The following is an 18,948-nucleotide window of genomic DNA, read 5'->3' as shown; positions in this document are numbered from 1 at the left end:
GTAGTTGTAAGATTTTGGAGCGCTACAATTTGCACTTCTCCTAATTCTTGGTTGAGTTCCAACAGTGTAGATCCAGTCAAATTTGTTGTTTTACTGTATGCACAGGCCAGCTTAGATATCTCCTTCTTCATTCCCATGGCAAGTCCAGGAACTGGTGGGATGGGTGCATCTACACCTGTAGTAGTGTGTGGATCTTTGTTGGGGTTTTTTGATGATCATCTTCTGGCATGAGTCTTCCAGAGAGTGCTGATGTTGGAAGTTCTTTTTCCTATCGTATCTTAGTTCATTTTCAGGGTAGCCAAATTAGGCTTTGATCCTCTGTATAAACACAAACAGACCCTTTGCCTACACTTTTATATGCCCTTTATACCATTGTGTAGAACTCATTGGAGGTCACCACACAGGAACTGCTTTTTTTTTTTTCTCTCCTTTACTTTTGAAGGGTAATTTTGCAGGGTATATAATTCTGCATAAAAGGGTTATTTTATTCTCTCAATATTTTAAATATATCACTCAAATCTTCTTGCTCATATGGTTTCTGAAAAGTCTGATGTAATTTTGCTTTTTTGTAAACTTTGCTGCTCTGTAGGTAAGGTGTTTTTTCCTCTGGCTTCTATAAAAATTTTGTCTTTGCCTTTGATTTTCTGCAGTTTGAATATGATATGGCCATATGCAGATTTTTTTTATGTTTATACTGCTTGATGTTCTCTGAGGTTCCTGAATCTGTGGCTTCGTGTCATCAATCTTGGAAAATTCTCAGCCATTATTACTTCAAATATTTCTTCTATTTCTTTCTTTCTTCTATCTCCATTATGTACATGTTGCACCCTTTATAGTTGTTCTATAGTTCTTAGACATTCTATTTCATCATCTTCATCCTTTTTTTTCTTTGCATTTCAGTTTTAGAAGTTTCTGTGGATGTATCTTCAAGTTTAGTGATTCTTTTCTTGGCTATATACAGTCTATTGATGAGCCCTTAAAGAACTTCATTTCTTTAGTGTTTTTCTTTCATTTCCTTTTGATTCTTAGAAATTTAGTCTTTATGCTGACATTACCCATCTATCTTGCATGTTACCCACTTTTTCATTAGAATGCTTGGCATATTAATCGTAGTTATTTTAAATTTCTCGTCTGATAATTCCATAATCTCTGCCATATCTAAGTCTGGTTGAGGTGTTGTCTCTTCAAACCATCTTTATCTTCTTAGTATGCCTTGCAATTTTTTGTTGAAAGCTGACATCATGTGTTGGGTAAAAAGAACTGAGATAAGTAAACATTTACTGTGATATTATATGTTTATTTATCTAGGAGTTATGCCATGTTTACCATAGCTGTAGATGTCAGGGTCTAAAGTTTCCTCCAGTGTCCTTGTTTTTGTCTGACATATTCTGTTTGGGTTTCCCTAGAGACTTCTTTAATAACATATTTGACATGCAGATCTTTCCCTTGTAATCCCATTATTATACAGAAACCCTTTTGATGTCATGGTAAGGCATGGGGGGAAGAGAAGCATTCTGTATAGTCCTGTGATTAGGTCTCAGTCTTTCATGAGACTGTGCCACTCCCAAATTCTTAGTTTTGTTACCCCACCATCACCACCTTTACATGAGACAAGAAGGCTAGAAGGGGTTGGGTTGGGTATTTCCCTTTCTCCAGGTTGGTCAGGCTCTGGTAAAATGCAAGGTGAAAGGCTCTGGTTTAATAGTGTCTTTGAGGCCTGGATTTGTTAAGAACAGAATATCTGAGTTACTTTTCCCTACTCCTGCCAGAAGCACAAGGGGATTTTTCTCCAGTTCTCACCCTGAGAACCCAAGGGGCTTCTAGAGATAAAAGTCACAAAAGTTTGGTGGCCCAAGCCTAGAGTTTTTAACTCTTAAGTTTGTCTACACTGAGCCTCTAGCAATTCATCAATTAGTTTTATACTCATTAATGGCTTCAATGGAGGACTTCTGCTCCAGGAAACTGTGATTCAGTATATTTGCCTCCAGTTTTGAGGATAGCAGTTTTCCCTTTGACCTTGATTCTCTGATGGATCTAAGAAGAGTTGTTTGTTATCAGTTTGTTCAACCTTTTTTACTGTGAGGACAGAAGTCATGACTTCTAAGTTTTGTACACAGCAGATTGGACTGTTATCACTTTTCTAGAAAATAGTTATCAAAAGTCCTAAAAATATCCTTTGATTCAATAATATCTCTTGAAATTGATATTGAGAAAATAATCAGATAGACACAAAGGTAATGCATGAAACAGTCATTGAAGTATTATTTATAATAGCAAAAAATTGAAATGATAAAACTATGACAACAGGGCATTGGTTCAAAAATTATGAGTTTAAATAATAGTTATGTTTTTAATTAATGTCTGGTGGGAAAATGCTCATGGTATATTAAATGACTAAAAATCTGATGAAAAAGTAGTATATACATATACAGATGGCATCTCTGTCCATTTTACCTGAGGCTCCAAAGTCAGGAATAAGACATGGACATCCTAAAGCAAGGTAGTAGACCACCTGTGCAGCACAAGCTAAAGATTGTAAAAACAGTTTTGCTGCTTCTGATTTACCAGTTCAAGGTTTGGGAAGAAGAGAGATTGGAAGTTGAAGAGACCCTTAGAGAGAAGTATTTAGGAGAGACTTGTCAGTATGCTGTGGTCCCCCCCATTCTTCCCCACCCCAGGGGCAAGATGGAGCTTCAGAGATACTCCTCCAGAGCTTGACAAGTGTATCCTGGGATTTGATTTACGACCCCTCAAGAGAAATCTATAATCAAGAGCCACTGTAACTAGCAGAGAAGAAAAGAGGATTGCCTTGGTGGAATGTGGCACTGGCCCAGTGGAGGGCAGAGTTCAGGCCCATACTTCCCATGGACCAAATACAGGCCCTAGAGAAAGGCATCTCAACCAAGGGAACTACCTGGACAGCCAGTATGAGCTCCACAGAGGAGTGGACTGTGGTTGTCCAGGGCATCTGAAGTCCCCAGATAGCACCCAGGGGCCACTCAAGTGAGGTCTCACCTCCTCACTCTGCTTCCCTCCCCTTCTCTCTGTCCCTAGCCCTGGAGAGGCCCAAAGCAGCAGCTGATAAGTAAGGAAGCAGTCAGGAAAAGAGGAAAGGGGCTTACACCCCACTTCACTGAAGCCTTCTAAGCCTGACACAAGCGGTCTCAGCACCTCCTATAAATTTATACATTGCAAAAGACAGGAGAGAAACACATCAAACTGTCAAAATGTAAACAGTATTTATCTTCTGGCACATGGGATTTCTTTTTAATTATGTATTTAAAAAATTTTTGGAAATGAAAATGTAATACCTTTATTATAATCAGGAAAAAGTGTGTATGTATATTCAGAAGAAATGAGTGTTTTTTTTTATAATGATCCTTCAAGAATTAGTTTGTTGTCTATAACATTTTATCTATTGGACAATTTGTTTTTCAGAAACATGCTCTTTCATGGTATAATTTGATTTGCAGCCTTGCCCTCTATGAGAATTCTTTTTTAATTTATCAAGTTGGGAATTTTAAATTGTTTTTGTCATCTGAATGGATTCTATCTTGATTTTTAAAAATAGCTATTGTTGATTTAATACTGACAGTAGTTGTTTGTTTTATATACATTATTTCTAATCTTCACAATAACCCAGCAAGATAGATTATATTATCTCCATTTTTAAAGGAAGAAACAGGTGCTCAAAGAGGTAGAGTTGCCCAGGGTCCCAGCTAGTACACAGTGGGGCCAGGATTTGGACCCAAGTCTGCTTGATTCTAATCCCATGCTATATATACCATGCTGCTCAAGTGTTCCCAGATAATTTGCATGTACTTTCTCTGTCCTTTTCTATGTTTGTTTTAAGGAAAACTCTTGGTGCACAGTATTGAATTAGTCATAATCCTTGGTGTATGATACACTCTCATTGTTGATCCCTACCTAGCTTTAGTTATATGATTGTTTAAAATAACAGTGAAAACAACTGAACACATTGCCTAGCCCAATAACTAGAACATTACCAGTAACTTACCTCTGTGCTTCTCTCCATCCCATTACCCAAGAAATAACTACTCTGTCCTATCATTTTGGTATAGTGGTAATATATGAACAAGTCCTTAATGCAGAAGCAGTTAAATACATACACACAGAGATTTTTAATATAAATGGAGTCACATATACTGGTTTGCAACTTATTTTTTTACACTTAATATTTCTTGGAGGATATTCTCCACATGATAGCCCTGCAGAACCAAGTTTCTAAAGTTTATTGACACATTAGAACAGTGTCTATAGGTGTAATACATTGTCTGCTTTGGTTCCACAACCTTTAAGGGACCTTGGCTGCATCCTTCAGATTCCTTGATTTGAACTGAATGCACATGGTATCTGGATGACTCCTATCCCTCAGCATGTAGCAAACTATAGATAGCAGCATACATACATGGCTCAATAAATATTCATTTGTGAAATGGTTAACATTGGTTATAATTGTATCAAGGTCACCATTTATGTAAAAATAATAATGTAATTTGCATAGAAAAGTAATTGTACTTTGTAAATAATAGAATTAATACTTTATTTGAGCATATTACATTTATTATAGCAAAGAAATACCTTCTTTAAGTGGAGTTTTATTACTAAGATGTAATTTTCAGGGTCTATACCTTTGCCCCTATTTGTACTGTTGGCATTTATTTTGCTAATTGTGTAAATACTTAATTTTCTGAGATTTAATTTGAGCCTCTAGGAAGTTTTGACCACTGCTGAATCCCTCTTTATCCTGTTCCCAGTATTTCCTCATATGGCTCACTTATGTTTACCTTACTGAGAACACTAAAGAGTGAATTCTCTCAGTCGTGGCTCATGGTAGGTTCAATTCTAGAGCCACCAAATTATCTTTATTGGAATGTCAATGTTGAAGGCATTGTGTAAAAATACAAAGGTAAATGCTTTTTTCCCTACGTAGTAGGGTTCCAGAGCAAAAGGCAACATGTTGAACATATTCCATCCTTAAAAACGTTGTTTAAAACTTTTTGGAAACAAAATGGAGATAAGTTTCTCACTGTGTCCATATTATTATTATTATTATTATTTTTGCTCAAGCTAATGCATCACCTTTTATTTTATTTTATTTTGTTTTTGAGAGGGCATCTCTCATATTTATTGATCAAATGGTTGTTAACAACAATAAAATTCTGTATAGGGAACTCAATGCACAATCATTAATCAACCCCAAGCCTAATTCTCAACAGTCTCCAATCTTCTGTCCATATTATTTTTTATATGCGGTTTTAAAAAATGAAAGAAAGAGAAAGGAAAAAGAATGATACTCTCTACTTATATCAAGAGTAGCTCGAGTACACAGTTAACCCTGACCACTTCTTATCATGGCTCTAACCTGGTATAAAATACCTCATATTTTAAGTCATGGTACCGTTCTGGTGATTCTAGATCAGTAAATATGAAACATATAAAGTACTTTATAAGTACTAAGGGGAGAAAAGGTAGAAACCAGCCTTTCTTGAATACTTACTATGTGCACATTAAGTACTTATCATTTCTTATACCGTCTTGTGAAGTAAAAGTTATTTTCCTCATTTTTACAAATGAGGAAATGGAGGTTTAAAGAAGCATTTCACTTGTTACAGTGAAATGATCTCTTTATGCATTTGCTTCTCATATTATTCTGTGTGGTCTCTATAGAGAGTGACCAGTTACATTTGTCATTTTATTTTAGTTTCTAACAGAGTGTCTGGCAAATAATAGACGGCTTGCAAAGTTTGTTGGGATATGAAAGGATCACACAGCTAGCAAATGGTAGTGGCCATGGCTCAAATCCTGTGCTCTTCTCCACTGCCCCACACTGCCTCCCTATTCTCTTTGCACCTCAGGAATGGGTTAAGGAAATGGTGCTAGCATTTGTATTAATATCTCTTTAGTAGTTTTAAAGATTCCCAAAGTACATTTGACTTACAAATCAATCTTTGTTTAATGCTTCTGAGTTTGGGGTAATTATTCTCAGGTGATTTGTGAGTTACTTTTAGTAATAAAACTATAAATAGATTGAGGTCGAGGTGAGTGCTCCACTATATTATTTAATCCTCACCCATATTTATTAATTTTGTGATCCTAAATTTGGTCATCTCATAGCATATTGATCACATTTCTCTATGAGTATATCCAATGCTAACAGGCAGTGGACCACAGTGGAAAGGTAACAGGCTTTGAGGTCAGACAGATGACACTCTTTATTGCATTTGTCCCTTGTGTGATCTTGAGCACATTATTTAACCTCTCTATGCTTCAGTGTTCTCATTTCTAAGTAGAAATTGCCTGGTACATGACAAGCACTAAATAAATGGTGCTTCTGTTCATTTATTTTGCCAGTTTGAATGATGAGCCAAGTCTTTGAAGAAAAAGTTCAATTGGCATAAATGTAGTTTTGAACTTGGTACTAAATACACAAAAATACAAAGTATAGGACATGGGAGATATGGTTCATCAGTAACATGTGGAAAAGACCGAGGGAGCCTCAGCTGGCTGCCTGCTCAGTCTGAGGCACCACCACCACCTGCTAGTGAAAGAAGATCTTAAGGATAGAGTCCAGATCCAAGGAGGGGACGGTTCTTCACTCTGCTCTGGTCAGACTCTCGCTGAATTCTCTATTTCATTTTTGGACATGAGAGTTTAAGAGAATTACTGATTAGCCAGAGTCTGCCAAAAAAAACATAACCAGGGTGGTAGAAATTGACAGCCATGTCATATGAGAAGAGTAGATGAACTGAGAAGATTTAGCCCGGGGTGTGTTAGAAGGGCAGGGGTCGGGGTGGGGGCGGGTGGAGTGATAAAACAAGTGTCATTTCTAAAGGGTCCACATGTTAGACTTGTTCCCTAGAACCCCATGGGGTAAAATGATGACTACAGATAGAAGTCATATGGAGGAGATTCATTTTAATGAGTCTTTCTTTCAAAGGATTAAAGCTACATGAAAATTAACCTGCCTTTCCTTGGTTTTTGGTGATCCAGCCAAAACCAGTATATTGCTAGGATGCTATAGAGACAACTCATAATCACTTCTGATGGGAGATTAAACCAGAACCAAATGATCTTCAAGACCCCTCCAACCTTGATATTTTTGTGATTTTATACACAAGCCATGTATGGGTTATTTATAATGGAGTATATAAAGAAAATGATGGTCAAACCAAGTCCTGGCCTCTATGGAGCTTACATTTTAATTGAAAGATCAACACACATTTCAAAAAATTTAATGGGTATTTGGATGAAGTCACAATAAGAGAATTTTATAGGGCTGATTATGATTAATTGCTGTGTGAATATTAGAATTAAATGCCTTTCAACCTTTTATGTCTTATAAAACACGAGTCACTCTCAAAAAACCTGAATGCCATGATTCTAGGGGTGGGGGATAAAGGCATATTTATGTGTTTGTAGCTTATTATGTTGACCATTTATAATAAATATCAAGGGCTTAGAATTTTTAATAATTGCCAAAGCTCACTAAATAAATTTTCTAATGGGCAGAAAACATGAATATGAAGGCCCAGGTGCTAAAATGAACATTCAAGCAAGGTTAGAACTGAGGTGCCTGAAGAGTGCAATATAATACTCTTTTTAAAGCTTTTGAAGTTTTATTCCACATCAGATATTATGTCCACCAGGACTAGGCCAAGAACATAGCAAGTTTTGGTCAAATTGGAGCATCTGCTTAGAGATAAATGTTTTTATTCATGATTAAGAAATTGGTTTAGCATGTGTGGGATCAGAGGGTATATGTGAAATCTCTGTATCTTCCAGTTTTGCTGTGAACATAAAACTGCTCCAGGAACGTAAAAAGTCTATTTAAAAAATGGTTCACATCTTTATATATTTTAAATTAATGGAGACAAATTTAGTAATTTAGTGGAGTCTAACCCACAAACTCTAAACTTACTGCAATTTCCAGGTAAGGTGACCATCTGTAAACTGGGAAAACCACATTTACCACACATTCAGTTAGAGCTCTTGACATCTTCAGCTGGATATTCTGTGTGGTTCACCAGTGGAGATAGAAAAAGGAGAGAAAGGGAGGGCTATGCCAGTATCATCTATGCTTTTTTGCATGGATTCTAGAAAACTAATGCCCAAAGAACAGAAATCATGCAGTGTTCATTTCTGAGCAACCAATCTGTGTGGCAGGTGTCACTCCGCATTGCGACAGACACCTCCAGCTGAAATAGCTTGTGATGTTTGATGACTGTCTAGCCAAGAATGTCCAACGAAGACCATCTGCTCACAAAGCAACTTCTAACTATCATTTGGTTTCTCCTCTTGAGGTGCCTGTTGGGAACATCTATACTTATTATATTATAAATATTCATTGAGGAATACTATGTATCTGAAAATATTTTTAAAATTATTGTCAAATTCCAGCTAACACAGTTTGAAAATACTGGATGCCTCTTTCATTATCAGTAAAATGTGGGGGATAGATTAACTCACCTCTAAAGAATTCCTAACTTATAAAGTTATGTAGCTTTGTAAAATTATTCAGCCCTAAACAAAGTATCAGAGTTATTTTGCTTGGATATAGTAAATATTTAATGACAAAGTACGATATTCATTCTACATTGTTAGAAGTTTAAAATATTCTGAGAGGTTTAAAATGATGTATATAGTTTGATTCTGTGTGTGTATACCTTTAATTGCTGAATATGTATCCATATATGTATAAATAAGTATACAACCATTCATAAATTAGATATAGTACACTGTTGATTATTGACTGGTTATTATTGATTATCTCTGAGTTAAGATTACAGGTGATTTTGTTTTCATCATCTTTCTCCTCCATAATTTCTATTTACCAGTTGAATTAATTTTATAATAGGAAATAGCATACAGATCTGAAAGTCAAAGTATCTTTGTTTTTGTAAATTGTTTTAATTCAGCATTCTATGAAATCTAATACACTGAAGGAAGATCCAACAAGGGACCTGAAACAGCTTCTCCAAGAGCTGAGAAGTATGATCAACAAGGAGCCCCCTGTGCCTCTGGGCAAGACTGAGGAAGATGGGAGAACACCACCCCTGGGAGTCCCTTATGTGGCTGTGTAAGAGCGGGTGCACTTCAGAAGGGGACGGCTTCTCTCTCTCACCAGTGTTTCGCCATTAAGTTGTCTACCTGTTACTCCTTGGGAGGTTGAGGTTTAAATAACTTTGAAGAGTATACTTGATGTTACCAGGGAAAACAATGTGAAAATGGAGGACTTAAGCAAAAGTAAAACTTGACATCAAGAGAAAATAACAATCAATTCTATTCAGAAAGTCACAGCACAAAACATTACCCACAGGTACACTCATATAGTAACATAGTTTTCAACAGACTTCACATCCATAATTGTATTGAATTATCACACCAACTGTTTAAGGTAAGATAGGGCAGGATTTTTTAAATCTCATCTTACAAATGAGAAAAACACAAGTTTCAAAAGGTTGCTTGACTACAGCCACACAGTTTGATGGTGTGGCTAAAAATAGAACCCTGAGAACTATGTAACTCTGCAGGCATAATCTACAGGAAAGTCCTTGGTACCTCTAAATATTCATGCCAATGACTTATATCAAATTAATAAGAGGTCAGTTCCAAAGAGGATTTGACCAGTTACACTTAGCTGTTCCTTGTATGTACCTGTAGAAATCAATGAGATTCTCATATTTTTTTCAGTATCTTAAAATGTATTGTGTTATTATTAGATTAACTTAAAATATTTAAACATGGTATTTACTTTATTTCCAATATTATACTAATTGTATGCTAGTTGTTAACATTAGAACATCCATTGTTGTAAGATTGATTTTCGCCATATGGCAAATATCTAAAACTAATACTTCCTGAAACAATAATTACATATCAACAATCTCCAGTTTCTCAAGATGTTCAATTAGTATATACCAACCCAAGGTAGCAAAATACTAGCTGGATTTATCTAATATTAATTAATAACATTATTACTAGTAGTAGTAAAATATCAGTAACAGCCCAGTTCCCTAGCATAGTATTGTCTTCTTTGAATCATATGTCAGGCGCATCCCACTGGACACCCCCTCAAAGGACACTCACATGTGCAGAGCACTTTCCTTTTTCTCATGACCCTACAGTATGCCTTCTAAGCCAGGACAGTATTATCAAGCTCATTTAGCAGATGAGTGAACTTAGGTGTAGACTGAGTTGCCCCCTCCTATGAAGCAAAGAGGCAAAGCCAGAACGAAAAGAGTCCCTGGCTCCCAGCACTAATCATTTCACAATTACCATGATTTCCCTGAGCAGATTTCCATTGCTTCAGCCACTAATGATGGGCTTGAACTATATTGGACTGTGTGGAACATGAATGTATTTGCTCCCTGCCTTTAGAGAATTCATGTTCATTTGCTCTAACCCTATAACTGACCTTGTCACCAAAGCCTAAACTCAGTCTGAAGCTTTTAAGAGTCCATGGAATGAAAGAAAGCATTTCTGAGTTTACTGCAAGGGTAGCCCTCTGCAAAATTTGCTTGGAGGACTAAAATCTACTGTTGTACCTTCAAGAAGAGTTAAATACATATGAGCAATTGATTATTCTAAAAAACTACATGGAATCTGGAAATTTTTCTTTGTATAATTAACTGAGTTATATTTATCTATACAAAGATGGTAGAGTAAGAGATGCATTACTGAATCAAGCCTGAGATTAGAGATATGCTATAGTTAAGAAAAAGCTGAGATCCTGGATCTAAGAAATTATCCAAGAATTTTATATGTGTCCAGGTAATCTGGGGAGTCTGTTTGGACAGTTTATATGGGAATTGATGGGCATTTGGGGTTCATTGAAGGAAAGCTGTTATACTTGTTTAACTGAAATGGAAAAGAATTTCAATGAAATGTACTGAAGTAATTTACTTTCTAGAAATTCAATAGGCATTTTTTGACTTACTTTAAGTTTTGCTGCTATTTACCCATATGAAGATATTTATATGGCATGTCACACCAAAAGTGGAAAATTTTTTCAACATTTACCCATATTTACAATGGCCTACCTAACTTTTAAGAGGAAGGTAGTCCAGAAGGAAATAACAACAACCTCAATATAGGGTTATTAGAACCTCACTGAAAACAATCCCATTTTCATCAATAATTGGATAGCAAAAGTTTCTAATGAAATTATAAAGAAGCAAAAAGAAATGAAATCAATGATCCCTAAACAAAGACAACTTCTTAAAACGGACTTTAGCCAAAAAAGAAAAATGTTAATACTAACTTGTTATTAACATAAGACGTGGAGGCCATTGCTTGCAGATCTTCAGCAGCTGCCACCGTCTGCTGCGCCAAGCCTGCGGTCCCTCAATCTGACATGGAGGTTGAGGACTCTCCCCGACGGGTCACCAGCCGACCTTACTCCTGCAGCAAAAGGCTGTGCCCTAACCACAACAGACTACTCCGGATTCCCAGAAGGAGCTCATTTCTTCTTTGTCTTCAACTTTTCTCCACGCTTTTACCTCCACCTGGAACAGCTGTAAAAGCAATGTTCAGGGGAACACTTTTGTTTTATTGTTAAGTTAAAATAACATTATCTCATCTCTAATTTCTCCCGTCCTCCACCAACAGAAGCAACAGCTCATTAAGAGATTCCACTGACTGCAGCAAATCTAGTGAAACGCTTAGCAGGTAAGCAGTGCTCTCCCCAGCCCCTGCCTGTCAAAATGCCCCTCTACTACTACTACGCATTCATTAATTCAAAAGATTGTTAACTGCCCATGTGTGCCACACTCTGTGGATAGCCCTTAGAATATAACAGTGAGCAAGTCAGACATGAGCCCTGTCCTCAAGTTGTTTACAACTGTAAGGTCTGCTTATTGACAGAATGCCTGGAAAAAATCACCGTTACCTTTTCCATTTTCAGCACCTAAAAAAAACAGAGATAGCAGAGCCTTTTTATATCATAAGAATGTGGAAGTGAATTCTGTTGTTTAGGTTACAGCTAAGCAGAGGCTTCATCCTTGCTCTATCTTCAGTACCAAGCATATTGCCTGTTACATAGTAGCCAGTCAGTAAGTGTTGGTTTAGTAAATGAATTAAGACAGTATTATAAATATTTTCTCACTGTCCCTGATACTTGATCAATTACAATGAACTTGAATCTTTCTAATTATATATTTCTTTTAGCCTAAAAGAAAGGAGTTTTAATTTTTTTAATCTAGGTGTATAATATTACATTGAACCTATCAATAATATCTGCAGCTATCTACTGAATATTTTTGTTTACATTATGTTCTGGGTGTTTTAGACTTATCTCATTTAGCCAGTCTAATCTAATCTATGATTTAGGCATTATTATCTCCTTATATAGGTTAGCAATAAAGACTCAGATTGCTTAAGCAACTTGCTGGTTGCAATGCAGCTTGTAAACAATGGAATTAACATAGACACTGAGAAGTGACTAGTGGTTACAAAGGGAGAGGTTGGGGTGAGTCAGGGGGGAGGGGGAGGGAGTAAAGGGGCACAATAATTCACAATCACAATATAAGTTGATCAGGGGGACAGTAGTACAGAATGGAGAATATAGTCAATGATTCTGTAACATCTTTCTACATTGATAGTAACTGCACTAGAGGGGAGGAGGATTTAATAAACTGTTAAGCCACTGTGTTTTACATTTGCAACCAATATAAGATTGTATGTGAATGATACTTCAATTAAAAAAAAACAGTGGAACTCAAATTTGAACTCAGGTCTAGCTGGCTTCTGAGCTCAGGCTTGTGACCACTCCTGTGTTCTGCCTGTGGGTACCTGGACTAAGCTGTCTGGGGAAGAGCCCAGTCCTGGGCATGGGGCACAGAGGGGCTACATCCCTGAGATAAGTAAAGCTCTGCTGTAATGTGATGTGTTGTGAAGAAGAGAGAATGGTGAGGAAAAGATGGGACCTAGCCCCTCCCTGTGTCCAAATGGGAAAAAGATTTTAAAGTATGTGATGGAAGCTCTCAAAAGTATGAAACATTCTAGAATATTTAAAAATAATTTATTCAAATTGCTGCTCTATTCTATGGCCACTGGCCACTTTTAAACTCATACTTCAGGGACTAAGAATCCTACAGTGGCCAGTTTACTGTGTTTCATTGTGAGTGCAGTGCCTTGGTCATCATTTCATAGTGATGTGTCTTAGTTTAGAAACTTTTGTAGCCATAAGCTCAATCAATATAGTCTATGTTCCCAGAAAAGAATAAAAAATAAAAGAAATGAGTGACTGTGGTATGTGGAATTTTGCTGAATTATTCCTGATTGGATTGAATTATTATGTTGAATTAAATTATTCTGAAAGCCACATCTCTCAGAAGTTTTGTGGAGAATTGACTTTTTTATTCTGTTATTATAACTTAATGAACATCATTATACTCTAAAGAAGATTTCCAGTAAAATCTTCAAAATATCTAGCCCCCTTTATGCACCTCCAGGAAATGACCCACAAGGACCTGAAGTTCATAATGACCAAAGCTGAACAAAGATAAGCATCCCACAAACCATCCCCCTCCATGTCTGTCTCCTGCTTCTTTAAGTGCCGCCACCTCTCTCCCAGGACACCTGTGCTTAAATCCTAACACTGTCTTTGATTCTTCTTTCACCCTCTTACTTCTGTAGACACCAAATCTTATTAATTCTGACTCCAAAAAGTTCTCAAATCCATTTTCTTCTTTGCACATCATCCCCTAGAACTGCCTGTATTAATTTCCTATGGCTACTGAAACAAAGTCAGTAGCTTAAAACAACACAAATGTATCTCTTTTACATTTCTGGAGGCCGCATTCCTAAATCAGTTTCACAGGGCTGATGTGAAGATGTGGGCAGGGTCATCCTTCCTCCAGAAGCTCTGTGGGTTAAGCCACTTCCTTATCTTTTTCCAGCTGCTGGAGCTTCCTTCCTTGCACTCTGGCTGGTGGCTCCTCCTCCATCTCCACGGCCCACCGCAGCATCTTCAGACACCTCTCTCTGCTGAGACTGGTCCATCGAATTTTCTCTTCTGTGTTAAACCCCTCCCTGCCTCCTCCTTATAAAGACACTTCTGATGGCACTTAGCCCCAGGGTCATCTCCCCTGCTCGGGTCTCTGGATTTAATCACATCTGCAAAGTCTCTATTGCCCTATAAAATGACATTTGTAGGTCCTTGGCGTTTAAACGCAGATAGACTTGGCAGCCATTATTCAGCTTTACACACTGAAGTGGGCTTTTTTGCATTTCTTATGGTAGCCTTTGCAGTGTTAGTGTGGGTGTTTATAAATCTCCAGTCTCTTGCACGTTTCAGTCACTTTTATGCATCAATTTCAAATTGACCTGCTTAAAGCATGCCTCAGACTTTGTGTTCCCCGACCCCCAAACCTTCAGAGGCTCCCTGTTGCCTACTACAGCAAGAACTAAGTTTTTCCCTGATAATTTAGACTATCCACATACAGCCATAATCCTCCTTCCCTAATAATAGCTGCATTAGGGCTTTTCCCCTAATGTAGCTATTCTCAAACGGTTTGGTTTCAGGACCCCTTTGCCCTCACAAATATCACCGAGGATTTCTAAGAGCTTTGTTTATATGAGTCATTTCTATTTCTATTTTAAGTATTGGGAACTAAATTTTAATTTTAAGCATTTTAGAATATAAAACTCATTTAAAAATAAAGTAAGCATATTACATGTTTTCATAATAGCATATTTTATTATGAAAAATAACTTTAAAACAAAAAAATCATTGAGGAGGCATTGTTTCATAATTTAATGTGTGGCTTGATCAAATATATTTGGATTCTCATATTTGTATGTGTATTTAATCTGTTGTGATATCAGATATCATGGAGCCTCTGGGAAATGCCAAACTGTACATTCTGAGAAACTGAGAATTAAAAAACAAATAATATCTTAATATTGTAATAAAAATAGTGTTGCACTCACAAACCCCCTGTAAGGGAATCACCTTGGGAACAGCTGCTGTAATATTCTCACACTGGTGGTGCCCAACCCACAGAGAATTATGTGGTTTATGTCAACTTCTTGATTAAAATAAGTCTAAGGGTTTCATAAAGTAATGCTACTGTTGCTGAGAGGTTTTTTCCATTTTCCATCTTTCATGTCTTTGGTTTTTATCATTTTTAAATAAGTTATTAAGATTGTCTCTCTTAGAGAAGGGGATTGAAGGGTATTATGATTACTTCACATGGTGTGGGGGGTCACGGGGAAGACACTGTAGCACAGAGAAGACAAGTAGTGGCTGTGGCATCTTACTACACTGATGGACAGTGACTGCAGTGGGGTGTGGGGGGAACTTGATAATATGGGTGAATGTAGTAACCACAATGTTTTTCATGTGAAACCTTAATAAGAGTATATATCAATAATACCTTAATGAAAAAATTATATAGAAAAAAAGATATTGTCTCTCTTAGAATCCATGAGAGAAATATTTTGGTTTTATAGCTATTATTAAACAAATATGAGTTTCTGAGCAAGTTATATATTATTATATTTTCATTCTGCACAATGTTCATGGGCACTGAATGCATAAAGATAGTACAACTTTGTATCTCCTTCATAGGATCCTTTATGACTTCGGCAGATTAGGGTTATGACTGCCATCTAGAGTTTCTATTTGAAGTCATCACTTTTGCCTGCATTAGCTTGCTTCTGTCCATAAATCTTAACACTGTGTTTATGAAGTGGAATGTTTGCATGACTATTCTTATGCTTCCAGAGACCCAGTCACATTATATGCTGGAGACCTAGAAGATCCACCTAGTTGCTTCACATTCATATCTGCAGGTGAGTTTTCAGTGAAAGCACAGCAGTGTGCTGAAAAAAAAAAGGCTTAAAGCCCTGCAGAGGCTCCCCATTTCCATGAGAGTAAAAGCCAAAGTCATTACTGTAGCCTATAAGTTCCCGTTAACCCTCTGGTCCCATTCCTACTACTAGCCCTTGACTCACTCTGTTTCATCCATCCTTGAATTGTTCCTTGAATATGGCCAGGCAGCTTCTATGTTAGGGCCTTTTAGCCACTGTTCACTCCACTTTGTTAACCCCCTCAACTCCTTTAAAGCTTTTGCTCAGATGTCACTTTTCTAGTAAGACTTACTCACATCACCTTATGTAAAAATTATAACCCTCCCAAGCCCCCAGTCCCTCTTATCTTTTTTTTAAATTACCCTTAGCATCTTTTAATATACTCCGTAACTTACAATAGATTGTTCATTGTGTGTCACCACCTCTTAGACAGAAGCTTTACAGGGGCAGATGTCTTTAATTCTCTGGTTCCCAAGTACTTGGAACCTTCCTGGCACATAGCAGGTGCTCAATAAATACTTACTGAATGGATGAAAGCAAAAGGAGAAGAATCAAGGCAGATGGTTCTCCATAAAATTTCCAAAGACTTATAGACAAAATGCTTCCATAAAACAAGGAGGTTAAGGAAGAGATGGAAAGGTAACAGGATCTGTTGAAAAGCAAAATATATATGCATACATATTTTTGAAAATGTATAACTCAGATTAGAAATGAGAGAGAGAGATAAAAATATAAGATGGAAAGCCTTAAAAAAATAAAAAGTAGGATAGGCATGACTGAAATCATAGACAGGACATGATGGACCCCCTAGAGAAAATTACACAAAAAGAATTTTTAGAACCAAGAAAGGCAAAAAGTAAATTATAGAGAATATGTTAGATTTTGAAGGCAAAGGCCAACTAATAGACACATAATTGGTCTACCTCAGGAAGAAAACAGAATAAATGGGAAAGAATGAAAACGTAACTCAAAATCTGGACAATAATGATGTAAACAGGGAAAATTGAGATGAAAGGTGTAAGAAGAAAGACAAGTTTCCAAGTTTTCTCATTTTTTGTAGAAGGTTGTCAATATATACCTAAAATCAAACAATTTTTAAGTTTTTAACTTGTGAGAAATTTTTTTTAAGAATATCTTGAAGAAAAGAACACTTATTTGAAATTAAACAATTCCTTCAGGTTTATTTCATTTAAATGGTTTTACTGTTATTTTAATGATTAACCAAGAGAATACAACATCTATCCTTGCCTTATGAGATTAACATAAATGAGTGCTTTAACCTTTTCTCATACATTGTGAGTGCCTTAGAGCATGTTACTCCATTCACTATACTTCCAACCTACATACAATTGTTATCACATATTTTAATTATAAGTGTAAATACCACAGTGGATTATGAGCATTGTTTTGTATAGTTAATATTCATTGAGATATAGCCACATATGTGTACTTTACCTTCTATTTGTATCATTTTACTTGTGCCTGTAATGTTTCCTTTAGTGTAAATATGCTGTTGATAGATATTCTCTCAGTTTCCATTTTTCTGAAGTTGTCTGTATTTCATCTTCATTTTTGAGGAGTATTTTTTCTGAATACAGAATTCTAGGTTGACATCTTTCCTTCATTTTGAAAATATTGCATTGTTTTCTGGCTTCTATTCTTCCCACTAAAAAGTCAACTTTAAATGTAATTGTTGCTCATTTAAATGTAATCTGTCTTTTTGCCCTTCTGGCAGCTTTAAGATTTTTTTTCTCTTTGTTTTGTTTATTTTTCTAGCAGTTTTTATTGATATGTCCAGGTATGATTTTCTTTATATAAGAAGAACTTGTTTGGGGTTTGGAATAATGCTGCTTAAATCTGGTAGTCTGTGCCTCCATTATCCAGACCTTGGGGGTCTACATCTATTAGCTATGATTTCTTGTCTTGGTTTTCTCTTATGCCATTTTGTCTCCTCATATGCCTCGTTATTTTTACTGTTTGACAGACATGTGAAAAATTGTACAGATGGTTTGAGACTTAGAAGGAGGTTACCTTCCTCCAGAGGGCATTCATGCTTCCTTCCGGTGGACAACTAAGGGTACCAGCAATCCAGATCATTCTAATCCAATCAGCAATTAAGATTTGAGGGTAGATCTCAGGATCCCCAAAGGCAGGTCCTATTCCTGTTCATCCTTATTCCTAAGACATAGCTCTTTTCAATTCCAACCCAAAGCCTTGGGTATTCACCAGAACATCCCCTAACTACCCACTGACCATCACTGGGAACATTTTCTTATGAAAGTTGGACTTTCTGAGAGGTGCCATGTACTATTTCTAATTAATTCTGACCTTTTACTTTTGTTCTTGCAAAATTTTAGCAAGTCCATGTGTGAAAAATTCAGCTTCTCATTCATTCTATTCTTCTCCTAAGAAATCTCCACTTCACTCACTCTTAACTAGTTTGGTTGAAGATTCAATAGGTTCCACATCACAGTATCGATCCACCAAACCTGTTAATTCACCTGATTCTGTTAAAGGTAAGAATGATCTGACATTGCTAATTAGATTCATTGATTTTCTACTGTATTAAATTGAAAGTTCTTTTCCATAATCAGAATTAATAAGATTTTACATGGTGCTCTTATGTGCAAGCTCTAACTGATGCTGTGTAACTTAAGCGGGTCTTATTTAAGTAGAATAGCTATTGTACACACACATACACACACACATACACCTTAGTAAATATGCATAGATACTATATGTAAATAATATCTCTCCTTTATCTGTTATGAATAATGAACTTTTTAATCTATTTTTTTTATAAGATTTGGGTCTCCTTTTAAATTCTGTGAGTGATGTTGATTAAGTACATTCTCTAAAATCTGGCTTTCTTCAGTCTCTGCCTTTGTAAATGCAAGTGTCTATCTTAACAACTTGTCAAAATGTTCTCATTTTTAAAATTTTAAGTTCACTTGTTGTTTGCTAAGACAGATGGAAAAAAATGGTTTGATTTAGAGGAAGTGCCTGAAAAGTAAGTGGATGTTGTATGTACATGTTGAATTAAACTTGAAATGTTTTCATCATAAATGACAGTGCCTCAAACAGCCCGAGTATTCTACAGCACCATTTCCT

At 36.4% G+C, this 18,948-nt stretch overlaps 1 protein-coding gene across 1 annotated transcript in view; it reads left to right on the top strand.

The window, feature by feature from the left end:
- CCDC158 (coiled-coil domain containing 158) overlaps positions 1 to 18,948 on the top strand; it is a 74,052-nt gene that overhangs the window by 51,604 nt on the left and 3,500 nt on the right. The window contains exons 17-22 of the mRNA XM_036896782.2: positions 8,940 to 9,100; positions 10,687 to 10,733; positions 11,078 to 11,081; positions 11,635 to 11,691; positions 15,752 to 15,819; positions 18,195 to 18,353. Of these exons, the coding sequence (XP_036752677.2) occupies positions 8,940 to 9,100; positions 10,687 to 10,733; positions 11,078 to 11,081; positions 11,635 to 11,691; positions 15,752 to 15,819; positions 18,195 to 18,353 (496 nt within the window). The remainder of the gene's footprint in view (positions 1 to 8,939; positions 9,101 to 10,686; positions 10,734 to 11,077; positions 11,082 to 11,634; positions 11,692 to 15,751; positions 15,820 to 18,194; positions 18,354 to 18,948) is intronic.

This window comes from Manis pentadactyla, chromosome 5 (genome assembly GCF_030020395.1).
Source record: "Manis pentadactyla isolate mManPen7 chromosome 5, mManPen7.hap1, whole genome shotgun sequence".
Classification (NCBI taxonomy): domain Eukaryota; kingdom Metazoa; phylum Chordata; class Mammalia; order Pholidota; family Manidae; genus Manis; species Manis pentadactyla.
The sequence above is the reverse complement of the archived record's forward strand: the minus strand, read 5'-3'. Positions and strand labels throughout refer to the sequence as shown.